Source organism: Panthera uncia, assembly GCF_023721935.1.
Source record: "Panthera uncia isolate 11264 chromosome B2 unlocalized genomic scaffold, Puncia_PCG_1.0 HiC_scaffold_24, whole genome shotgun sequence".
NCBI classification, from domain to species: Eukaryota; Metazoa; Chordata; class Mammalia; order Carnivora; family Felidae; genus Panthera; species Panthera uncia.
The window spans coordinates 50,860,853-50,874,061 of NW_026057580.1; the positions used below are offsets into that span (position 1 = coordinate 50,860,853).

General features: G+C 36.9%; 1 protein-coding gene across 3 annotated transcripts in view; it reads right to left on the reverse strand.

The window, feature by feature from the left end:
• MAP3K7 (mitogen-activated protein kinase kinase kinase 7) overlaps positions 1–13,209 on the reverse strand; it is an 84,883-nt gene that overhangs the window by 61,743 nt on the left and 9,931 nt on the right. For all 3 annotated transcript variants that reach the window (XR_007462770.1, XM_049654008.1, XM_049654007.1), the window contains exons 2-5: positions 7,292–7,402; positions 3,339–3,404; positions 2,802–2,847; positions 1,586–1,724 (exon numbers count right to left, since the gene is read on the reverse strand). Coding sequence is in view for 2 of the 3 variants with exons in the window: in XM_049654008.1 (XP_049509965.1) it covers positions 1,586–1,724; positions 2,802–2,847; positions 3,339–3,404; positions 7,292–7,402 (362 nt within the window). In the remaining variant the exon portion in view is untranslated. The remainder of the gene's footprint in view (positions 1–1,585; positions 1,725–2,801; positions 2,848–3,338; positions 3,405–7,291; positions 7,403–13,209) is intronic.

Below are 13,209 nucleotides of genomic sequence, written 5' to 3' on the forward strand. Positions count from 1 at the left end.
TGACCAAGAGGAATGAATGACTTAGGCCAGACTTCTTGTAAGTATACTGATGGTATTTAAGACAAAAGGAAGAGTTCCTATTCACAAATGATTTTAGTAGGACATATCCAGTCTAAGTAGGTTGGCTAAATAAACCTAACATTTATGGATTTATGGGGTATAGGTAGATGGAGAATGAAGGCAGTCACTTAAGTTGTATAATTATGGAATAGAAAAGATATTGGAAAACTGAAAGGACTTCCTTTTGTATTTTCATGTACATTGTTTTGTTATTCCAAAGCCAAAACATGCCCTAATAGAAGAAAAGGGATATTTTTGGAAGTTCCATCTGATGGTTTCTGGCTTCTCCAGAAAAAAGATGCTTTGTACCTGATGCTTGCCCAGATCCTTTGAATCAATAGTCAATTTGTTGTTGGATAAGAGCTATGATTCTCATGAGTTTGTTTTGATAATTCAGCTGTATGTTAATTAAGAGAGGAAAAACAGGACTCGATTTTCATAAACAGGAAAAAAAAAAGACAAAGTGATTTCTTCTTCACTAGGCAAAACAGGTTGCTAAGGTACTAGCCTCTGGAGTCAAGTTAAAAAAATAAAGGTGTCATGAATCTGGGTCTTAAACATTATTTGACCAGGGACCTGGGGAAAGAGAAATCAGTTTAAGCCTGGGAGTAGAAATAAGGTACACTAGTGAGAACAAGTGATTCCAAGAGCTGAAACCTATGTAGAATGTATCAGATTAGACATGAGAGTGACAAGTTGTACCCAGAAGGGGTACTTTAATGCTTTAAACCTGCATCAAGAGAACGGAATACTTGAAACTGATTTCCTAGGGGAAACCTCTTATATGAGGCTGATGTGGTGGCTGGGGGTAGAGAACGAGAGAATGGCATGTGGAGACTCTGTCACAAGTGGATAAAGAAGAAAATAATCAGAGAGAAAAGGGGACAATACCTGTATGTTTTCTTTAACTGAATACCTATATAAACAAAAAAAAAAACCCCAAAGTTCCACCCTTTAAAATACTTATTCAGGGAATTGTGATCCTAGGATCCTCAATATGGAGAAATCCAGAAGATTTTCAATTTCTACCCAGATGCCAGAAACGTTCTTTTGCCTTCCTCTAAAAGGGCAAATAATAACCACTCTGTAAATTTTTGTAAAATGTCTACTATGTGTGGACATTGTGCTAGCTGTTAGGGATATAGTAGGGAACAAGACAAACTTGTCTCTGATCTCATGGAACTGTCTAGGGGCAATGATATATACAGCAGGCACAAAATAAATTTATAGCCTTACCAATTCTAGAAGTTTGCAAATCCATAGCAAGAATTATTAAAAATAAAAATTCAACTAAAATTAAAATCCTACTAAAGAGAACATTTTAAAATGCAAGCTTAAATAACTAAATAATGAAGGTGAGTTAAAAATAAACACTCTCAAACAAGCCAAAGGGAAGAGAAAAGAGAAAATCATGTGCAACAATTAGCTTGAATTAGAAAGTGGTGGGGGGGGAGGGAGTGGTGTGGTGGAGGGATGGAGAGAGAGAGAGAGAAGGAGAGCGAGACACGGCACTATTAGAACTTACTTTGGTGGTTTCAGGTCCCTGTGAATTAGAGCTTTGGGTTGCATGCTGTGAAGATAAGCCACTCCTTGGGAACACTGTAAACACCAACTCATTGCGTGGGCAGCAGTGTAATATGGCAATGGTTCAGCACCATGCAGCACTGCAAAAGAAAGGCACAAACTAAAAAGAACTTTATTGCATATAACAAAAGACACAGGGTGAATGCAAGCACTGTCGGAACACATGACCAGGTCTATTTCTACATATGTTCCCATCAGTCCTGCTTTTAATTATTTTCTAAATATAAAGATAGAAATATCTAGTAATTTCAAATGGATACATACCACATAAATACCTAAAATCTAATAGTACTTCTAGTAAAGGTTATATATATGCTCTATCTAGCAAAATCAATATATATTACCACTTTTCCACTGATAGATACTGTCTTTCACAAAATAATGTAAATTATAAACAATATGATAGTATACTATTGTAACAGAAATATAGAGAAGTAGTACAGAAGGAAATAAAACAATGTAAATCAAGATGTTTACAATTATGCTTTCTACAATAGCTAAAAACTAGAAATAGTTCAATCAAATAAAACAATGGAGTATGAGAGCTACCCATTAACAATGATGAACACAGTAAATATAAATAAAAATTTAAATTAAATACTAACTTAAAAAATAGAATGCAACAATTTATTTTATATAAATGCAACAATATATTTACTACACTGGTGTTTTGCAAGAGTGAAAAAGTTAGCTCTGTTCTATAAAAATAACTAAATGACAGTGTCCTTCATTGTTAAAACGTTCTGTGAAGGGAGTTTTCACAATTTTATTTTTCTGAAGAGAGCAAATTATGCAGAATGAAATGGAAGTATGGTTAAAGAGTTCTCAAATGAGGAGGCTCAAAGCTAAGAGAGGGCAAAAAACAAAAACACTAATAAAAGTATGAAGATATTTTAAAATCTGTTTAAAAAGCAAATTTTACCTTACTTAAATGCTTTTAGTATTATGAAAAGTACCACTTAGACTTCTAAATTTCATATACCAATGCTGTAGCATTTCATCTTTTCATTTCTAATCTTTAGCAGATTTTTTTTTAATTACCTCCTTTTGGGATTCTGAGGGTAAACTGTGAAGAACATTAAGCAACTAACAGTGTATATTAAGATCTCTTCAATGATTTTATTCTACTAGATAAAGACAAGTCTAATGACACTCACCATTATATAAAGAGCCCCCTTCAGCGTATTCCATCACAAGACACACCTAAAAGAAACACATGTCAGAATAATTAACTACAGTGTTGTGGCACCTTACGTGATTTGGGCCAGATAGTCCAGTTCAATCTTTAATTTTATAAATGCATTAAAAATTCTTTTGGTCTCTAGTATGTGAATGGTATTAACGGAAAGAAAAGGGGACCCAAGACTCTGTCTTCTATACAAGGGGCCCACTGTCTAAGAGTGGAAATGAATGTGAACACATAATCACAAGATCTTTGAGAACTTTCTCCAGTGCTGAGTAGATGCTGTCACAGGATGTCATAAATCTCATAACACGATGAGTTTACTGGATGAGACCACCTAAGATAATTCCTCCAATATACTGTGTTGTTAACAGACTAGAAACAAATACATAAAGTGCAATTTTTTTGAAATAATCTAACAGATCAAAACAGCTTCAAAAACTACATCCCCTCAAACATTTACCGTGTCACTGCTTACAAATGGGTGACAATGAAAAAGTGACAAACTTACTGGATTCAAGCAGGCCCCATACAGCTTTACAATATTAGGATGGTTCACGCGGGATAACTGTCGAAGCTGTAACAAATTAAGGTTTCTTTTAAAAGGTGCTAACTTATGAGAAACTGATTTCACAGCATCATTGTAATTTCATGGTTGTACAAAACATTAGTTCAATCACTCAACTATCATCATTCACTATGTAAGCAGGCACTGTGGTCATAAATGCCTGCCCAGGATGGCAAAGATTCCCTGCCCTAGAGCTCTCACGCTTTAATTGAGAGATGGACATGTAAACAAATAATTAAGGTAATGTGCAAAGTGTTGCAACAGGAGTTATGAACAAGTCATGGTAAGTACAAATAAGAATAAACTTTGCCAAGAAATGTTAGGACACTATCCCAGAGATGGCACTGAGCTGAGTTATTGAAGCCAGAAGAAGCCCTGTCATTGTCATCATCTTCATAACTATGGCTGAATAATCTATCTACTCTGTGCCGGGCATTGGGGGGTACTTTATAGATACCATATAATTCTCACAACTCTGCAAGGTAGGTATTGTCATTTCTACCTTAAAAGAAGAGGGACCTTTAAGATAAAGCTCAGAGAGGGTTAAGTGAGCTGTTAAATATCGTACAGCTAGGAAGTGGTATAGCCAGGGTTTGAACTTTGGTTTATCTGACTTAAAATCTGCACTCTTTCTGCATATGTGTGCTGTCTTCCCTATTTCCTTCTCCTATCTCTTGAATTAATTGCCTCCTCTGCATTCCCACTACCATTGCCTTAGTAACATGACTGCTGTAGTAATTGCCGTGTGTTCTCCTAGCTGTTCTTCCTACTTCCAGCTTTAATCTTCCCCAATCCAATGAATCACACTAAGGTCAGTGAGAGGTTTGGCTATACTGTTTCTCTTGCTCTACATCTCAAACATCTGTTTATGTGTCCCTCCAAACTGCACCTTACTCTCTTTCTTCTCTCTTTTATGTCTTTTCCTTTCTCTTCCTCTTACTATTTACATTATACTGCTGGCTCATATGAAGTCCAAAAAGATAAACCTTTTTACTATATGCTAGTAGAAAGCTATATTTTTCTACAGCCAACATCTGTGTATTTTCAGTCCTAACACAAGAATATCACTATTTATTATATTCATTTATTATAAATACATATTTATTATATTTCATCTTAAGGTTCAGGACTGAGCTTCAGATAGCAGATTATGTAAGTATTCCTGCTCCCTCCTCAAATCCTACTAAGACATTAAAGGCATTTTTTCAAGGCACAAAGAAGTATAAAGAGAATGTGAAATGAGAAGACAACAACACATTTTTGAAGTTGGAAAGCAAATGATTAGCAGTATCGGACACAGCAGATCTAAAAAAAAAAAAAGAAAAGAAAAGAAAAAATGAGAAGCAATGAGATTTATCTCATAAAATCTCCAAAGGGTTGGGAGTACCAGGTACCTATGCAAATAAGGCAATGATGGAACAGAGAGACTGGCTGAAAGGTAGACCAAAGATTCCCTCCCTTCCTGACTTCAAACAGCTTAGTGATGCCTCTGTATCATCCCAAAGATTAGAGGCTGTTTCTTTGATATAGCAAAGAGTCTCTGGATTGGGGGATACCAAAGAAAAGTAAGGAATGAGCTCAAAGTAGTTGCTTCTGAGAAGCAGAAAACTTGATGGGAAGGAGGGTAAGGGAATAAAAGTTTTCAAAGTAAGAACATGTAGAGGACTCACATCCAATGTGGCTGATCCAAAGCCCAGTGTGCATCTCTCTCCTCTAGTTTCTTCCCCTCCTTCTCTCCTTGGTTTGAGAAAGTCTAGGCTGTGGTTGTTGGGAGCCTAGGCCTTCAACCAAAAGTACTGTACTCACTTGTTGGGGGCAGAGGCCAGGGTGATGACACAAAGGAGTCTGAACCAGGCTCTCTGTCTGGGTCTTACTGAAAGTTTGTCTGAGAGACATAACTCAGTGGAAGGGATGATGGATTGAAGGTAGCAGCCTGTGAGAACACCTATTGCTCTTTTTAGGTAGGATGATAATATATAAAGGAAGAGCCAAGGTCTTTCCAGAAGTGACCTGATAGAATTCATCACGTGGTTTTCATAGGGGAGGTGCACACTGGGCTAGTGCTATAAAGTCTTTGTTAATTATTTTATTTTTACACTTAAAAATTTTTTTTACTTATATTTGAGAGAGAGACAGAGCACGAGCAGGAGAGGGGCAGAGAGACAGAGGGAGACACAGAATCCGAAGCCGGCTCCAGGCTTCGAGCTGTCAGCATAGAGCCCAATGGGGGGCTCGAACTCACGGACTGCAAGATCATGACCTGGGCCGAAGTTGGACGCCCAGCCAACTGAGCCATCCAGGCGCCCCTATTTATTTTATTTTTAAATTCTCATGTCTGAATGTCTCTCTGGAAGAGATGTGTCTCTGATAAACTATCTGGAGTTGAAAGATGGGATTAGAAGGGATTGGCTGCAGGCAAGGGAGTTAAAGATCTGTAAATGAAAGAAATTGAAGGTGAGAGAGACACACAGAGGAGGTGGGGTAGAGGGAAGACCAATTGCTTTGTGGGAGACTGGAGCCCAAGGTCTCAGAACTAATGAAGGAAGAAGTGTGTCCCAACCTTGTGAATCTCTTAAAAACCATTCAGTTGTACTTCCAACAGGTGAATTTTATGGTACATAAAATAAAGCTTTAAAAAAAGAAAAAAAAAAAAAGAATATGTGGACTATCTGACAATCTCAATTATATGTATATATAACCTTGATAAAAAATTTTTATCCAAGCTATTATAATCTTTTCAAGTCCTGATTCCTAGTATTTAACACATATGCTTTTACCTAGTTTTGTGAAAGTGCCAATACACTTTTAGACCTTATCTAAACCATAAACAAATATCATGAGTAAGGCAAGGCTGAGGCCAGACTCTCGGAGCATACTATTAGAGATCATCTTTTCTTCATGATGACCCCAAACTATCAGCATTTCTCAACTCATTCAATTAATTACAAAAATCCACTTCGTCATATCCCAACTAGGTTCTCAGTCTCCATGTTATACATTTAAAAATATCATAAAGTATATTTTGAAATTATAATTAAATATAATCACAAACATAAATTCAGAAAGGTTTGTAAGATAAAGACCACTTATCCACTGGTTAAAAAGTGATAAAACCACTGATGTTTTTTTAAAGTTTATTTTTGAGAGAGAGAGGCAGAAGAGAGCTGTGCATGAGTTGGAAAGGGGCAAAGAGAGAAAGAATCCAAGCAGGCTCTGCAAGAACGTCTCAGAGCCTGACATGTGGCTCTAACCCACAAACCATGAGTTCATGACCTGAGCAGAAACCAGTCAGACCCTTAACCGACTGAGCCACCCAGGCACCCCAAAACCGGACTTAATGAACTACTATAATTTAATATACAACATAGTACAAAATTAAGAATAAATCTGACAATAGAATAATCTCAATTACTGAATTCTCCATCATCAAATCTGTAAGAGAATAGTTGTAGATTTTCATGCTAAATGTGAAATAATCAAATTTGAAATTTTTCCCTGTAAAATGATCTCATTTGAATTTCTAAAAATATTCAGTCAAAAATGAATGCATAAAATTTCCCTTAATTTTAGATAATGGGAGAAAATATAATTTCTTTTCTATTTTAAAATTTAAATTCTGTGTCTTGAAATAGATCTGAATCACATGGATGAGACTATATTTTAATAAAGGGATGATTCATTTATGTAGTTAGTTAAGAGTCTTTTCCTCTACTTTTTAATCAGAATTAAGAGTGTGAATGAAAAATGTTTCCATGGCATTATCTCTGGATCTACCAAATTGCTGAAGTTGAAGTATACAGAGAAGTGACAACTGAGAAACAACTTCTTTCACAATATTAAATTCATAGAGTATCTTAGGTAAAGAATTACACAACGGAAATAAGATCTCAACTTACCTCTACAATAAAAGCTTTCCTCTCAGATTCACTTTCTATTTGTTTAATGGCAACATCTTTTGCTCTCCATTTAGCTTTGCAGACTACTCCAAAGGCTCCTCTTCCAACAACCTGAGTTAAAAAACAACAACAACAACAACAACAACAACAACAACAACAAATCACCCATGAGAATCAGAAATAAATAGATCCAGCCCAACATATAACACTGAAGCTGACTTGAAAGATTTGGAAAAGATTTTAGAAATCATCACTCCCTGGATTTGCCACTGAGCATGTATGAAGTTTCACTGAAGTGAGAAAATAATGAACTTGTCTCTATCTTTTGAAAGTTTATGACCTAGACAGCTCTTCATTGTCAAGTAAAACCAAAACAACAAATAAAAAAGACTCCTGGAACAAGAAGAAAAAAAAAAAGAAAAGAAAAGAAAAGAGACAAGATGAACAAGGAGAGAGGGAGATGGTTTGGGAAAAGAAAAATAAAAAGCAGGAACATACAATCGGTGTTTAAGCTATCATACTTATGAAATTAAAAATAGCTTTTGAATAATTCAGTAGGGGTATGAAACAGAGGGAAAAGGACAAAAATACAGATGATAAAAGATTGGCCCCTGTGACAGTAGACAAAACTTAGTATTACCTATATAATGGAATACACTTGGAATCCATCAAGAAAAAGAAATGAACTGCTGATTGATAAATGCTACAACATGGATGAACTTCAAAAAACACTGTGCTAAATGAAAGAAGCTACATACAAGAGACCACACACTATGATTCCACTGACGTGAAATGTCCAGAAAAGTTAAATCCATAGAGATAGAAAGTAGATCAGTGGTTGCCTAGAACTGAGAGTGAAAATTGGGATTAACTGTAAATGGGTAGGAGGAATATTACCAAGGGGGTGAAAATGTCTGAAAACTGATTTATGATGATGGGTGCATAACTTGGCATATTTGTACAAATGACCGAATACTTCAAATTGGTGAATTTCATAATATGTAAAATATTTCATTAAAGTTATTTTTTTTAAGTTATAAAAGGTTGGCCATGTATTTTATTATTGTTGACAGCTAACTGATAGGGACCTCATGGGTTCATTGCTCTCTCATGCTATTTGCTTTACTTTTACAAATGTTTGAAATTTGCCATAATATAAAAACAACAGAATAGCTTTTGAAGCTTGTTAAGATTTTATTATTGTAAATGACCTTAGTTAAGTGCCATCTACTCCAATTTTTCAGCTTCCAATGTATCTAAGTACCTTGTGGCAATGCTTTTTCCTTAAGTGAAATATCTGTCCACACCTCTCATTTATGTACTTTCTTTTTTTTTTTTAAAGTTTATTTATTTTTGACAGAGAGACACAGCATGAGCGGGGGAGGGGCAGAGAGCGGGAGACACAGAATCTGAAGCAGGCTCCAGGCTCTGAGCTGTCAGCACAGATCCTGATGCGGGGCTTGAACTCACGGACCGCGAGATCATGACCTGAGCCGAAGTCGGCCGCTCAACCAACTGAGCCACCCAGGCGCCCCTCATTTATGTACTTTCTATGTTTTGCTTTCATACGTTACCTCATTTACACAACCATAGGAGGTACATACTAATGTTATTCTTATTTTACAGATAAAGCTTCTAGCTTTAAAGAAGTAAACTAACTTGCTCAAAGCTATATTAGTAAAGAGCAAGTACAAGTACGTATTGATCCCAGAGAAGTTAACACCAGAATGTGAAGGATCCTAATATGTACACATATAACTCTATTCTATGCCAGAACAGGGGGCACAGAGAGAGGGAGACACAGAATTTGAAGGAGGCTCCAGGCTCTGAGCTGTCAGCACAGAGCCCTACGTGCAGCTCAAACCAATGAACCATGAGATTGTGACCGGAGCCAAAGCCGGATGCTTAACCGACTGAGCCACCCAGACACCCCAAGGAGCTTTCACTTTAGACAAACTTACAAGAACAAATCCACGGGCACAAAGCTCTTCTGTAACAAAGTTGGCTCTAGCTAAGCGGATCAGATAATTTATTATTTACATCAGAACTCTTTTTAGAGTAAGAAGTAAGTTCCAATAATAACCACGAGGACAGTAGCTGTAAATGGGGATGTAAGGCCAGTTTAGCAATAGCTCAAATTCTATTTCATACATTACACAAAACAGTATGGCTATTTCTCATGTTACATAATGTATAAAAACACCCAAATGGTTAACATTTATTGAATGTTTCCATTTTATTTTATTTTGTCATCTCTATTTTTTGTTTTCAATTTTAATTCCAGTATAGTTAACATATGGTGTTATATTAACTTCAAGTGTACACTACAGTGATTCAAGAATTCTACACATTATTCAGTGCTCATCATGATAAGTGTACTCTTTAATCCCCTTCATAAATCCACCTCTCCTCTGGTAACCATCAGTTTGCTCTCTTGGTATTTCTCTTGTTTTTTCCCTTTGCTCCTTTTTTTTTTTTTTTAATTTTTTAAATGTTCTATATATTTTTGAGAAGAAAGCACAAGTGGGGAAGGGACAGAGAGAGAAAGAGAAAGGGGAATAGAAGATCTGAAGCAGGATCTGTGCTGACAGCAGCAAACCCAATGAGGGGCTCGAACTCACAAACTGTGAGATCATGACCTGAGCTGATGTCAGATGCTCAACCAACTGAGCCACCCAGGTGCTGCCTATATTTTGTTTCTTAAATTCCACACATGAGTGAAATCATATGGTATCTGTCTTTCTCTGACTTATTTCACTTAGCATAATACTCTCTAGCTCTATCCAGGTTGCAAATGGCAAGGTTTCATTGTTTTTTTTTTTACGGCTGAAAAATATTCCATCGCTTGTGTGTGTGTGTGTGTGTGTGTGTGTGTGTGTGTGTGTATCATATCTTCCTTATCCATTCATTTATCAATGGACACTTGGGCTGCTTCCATATCTTGACTATGGTAAATAATACTGCAATAAACATAAGGGTTCATGTATCCCTTTTTAGGGTAAATACCCAGTATAGTGCAATTACTGGATCACAGGGAAGTTCTATTTTTAACCTTTTAAGGAGCTTCCATACTATTTTTCACAGTGGCTATACCAGTTTGTATTCCCACCAATAGTGCATTAGGGTTCCTTTTTTCTCAACATCCTCACCAACATTTGTTTCTTGTTTTTGAGTTTAGCTACTCTGACAGGTGTGAGGTGATATCGCATTATAGTTTTGACTTGCATTTCCCTGATGATGGGTGATGCTAAGCATCTTTTCATGTGTCTGTTGGCCACCTGGATGTCTTCTTTGAAAAAAATGTCTGTTTACGTATTCAGCCCATTTTTTAATTGGGTTCTTTGCTCTTTGGGTGTTGAGTTGTATCTCTCATATGAGAAAGAAACCAACATCAGTCATTTGCACTAGTCATCCAGTTACTTTAACATGAATGGGTATTGACTAAACCTGGCACCATCAGAGTAATGGAAAGAGCACACCCGGGCTCTGAAATCCAACAGACTCGAGTTTGAATAAAGGTTCTACCTATTAGCTATTAATGCTGGGCAGAGTAACATCTCTGAGCTTCTGTTTTCTCAGCAGTAAAGGGGAGATGCTTACAATCTCCTCAGTGGTATCTACAGGATTCATACTCAAACCAAAACCATGTAGTTTCTTATATCCTACAAAAGAATAATAAGTGCTTAGAGTTAGGTATGAATCAATGTAAGGAGCTGTACAATTAACCATGATGAATAGCAAACAGGTCTTAAAACAAATTTCAACTTTACGGCAACATTAGACTAAGAAGGTATGGATGGAGAACAGATTACCTATTGATATGATAATGAAATAATGATTATGAATTCAAAATATTCTTCAACCATGTATTTACAAAGCAACTGTACTTAGTAGGTGTCCTCCTGTTTCATTTTCCTATTTTAAGTAAAGTCCACGTAGGGATTCCAAACATTGTATTTGTAGATCATTCGCTTGTCACAAAAACCGTTAGGTGTTATATGACTAGTTGTGATGCACAAGTGCCATCTAGTGCTGAGATGATGGCTGACTGAGTTTTCAACTTAAAATCATGGGAACAAAATGTGGAGGAATAAGGACATGATAAACCTTCTTCTATTTGCTCAAGAAAGCAGCAATTTTTTAAACACTTTGAAATATAAAACAGGCACATTTATGTAAGAAGAGAGCCAATGGCTTTAAGAAGCCTCCACTCATGTTAGGGGTCTAAGATATTTCACAGGTATGGTAAAACAACAGATATAAAATGATAGTAAAGAAAAGTACAAGATGCCTAAGGATGTACACATAAAGTGAAATGCATGATTAAAAAAAAATAATAACTGAATTCAAAGGAGTGAGGTTAGAGGCACTGGGTGTTATATGTAGGGGATGAATCACTGGATTCTACTCCTGAAATCATTATTGTACTATATGCTAACTAACTTGAATATAAATCAAAAAATAAACAAGTACATTAAAAAAAAAAAAAAGGAAGCAGAGTCAATGCTTAAAGAATTAAACCTTTGTGTATCTAATGATTCTGAATACTAATTCCAATGAACGAAAGGGGTTTTTCCCAAACCACCAAAGAAATTCTCAGATACCAACCAGCTGGGTGTCCTACAATTCAATTCAACTCTGACACTATCTATCTGGACACAAGTATCAGATCCTGCAGGTTAAGGGCTCAGGTCTATAAGACTGTCCCTCCTTCCACAACTTCAGATGCCAGTCACAAGTCCAGGATGTCACTTGTGCTTCTGACCAATGGCTACAGATTGGAGGTTTCAATGACTCCCTCCTTGGGTTCAATCAATTTGCTGGAGTGGCTCACAAAACTGAAACATTTTCCTTACTGTATTACCAGTTTATTATAAAAGGACATAACCCAGGAACTGCCAGATAGAAGAGAACCAGAGGGCAAGATATGCAGAAAGCGTGCAAAGCTTCTATAACCTCTCTAGGCAAGTCACTCTCCTTGAACCTCTATGTGTTCACCAACCTGGAAGTTCTCCAACCCTGGCCTTTTGGGTTTTTATGGAGGCTTCATTAGACAGGTATGATTGATTACATCTTTGGTCAATGGCAAATGATCTGACCTCCAGCTCCTCTCCTTTCTACACTCCCTTCTTTGGAGGTCAGGGGGATGGGACTGAAAGTTCCAACCCTCTAACCAAAAAGTAGGTTCTCCTAGCAACTAGCCCCCATCCTGTAGTAGGGTTAAAAAGTACCCTGAACAGGGGCGTCTGGGTGGCTCAGTCGGTTAAGCGTCCGACTTCGGCTCAGGTCATGTTCTCACAGTTTGTGAGTTCGAGCCCCGCGTCAGGCTCTGTGTTGACAGCTCAGAGCCTGGAGCCTGCTTTGGGTTCTGTGTCTCCTTCTCTCTCTGCCCCTCCCCAACTTGTGCCCTGTCCCTTTGTCTCTCAAAAAAATAAGTAAATGTAAAAGTAACCTCAACATAACGAGAGAGAGAAACAGAAACATTTTTATTTTTCTTCCCTTAGGAAATTCGGAAAGTTTTGGAAGCTGTGAATGAGGAACTGTGGACAAAGACCAAGTATATATGACAGAAATACACATTTGGTCATTCATTTTTTATAATTGTATTCTTTTTTTTTTTTTTTTTAATGTTTACTTATTTTTGAGAGAGACCGAGTACGAGTGAGGAAGGGGCAGAGAGAAGAGGAGGAGACACAGAATCTGTAGCAGGGTCCAGGTGCTGAGCTGTCAGCAGAGCCTGATGCGGGGCTTGAACTCACAAGCCATGAGATCATACCTGAGCTGAAGTCAGACACTTAACCGACCAAGCCACATAGGTGCCCCTATGTTTGGTCATTCAGATGACCAAATGTATATTCCTTATAAATCATCACACTGCAATATAAAAAAAAAAAAAAAAAAAAAAAAAAAAAAAAAAA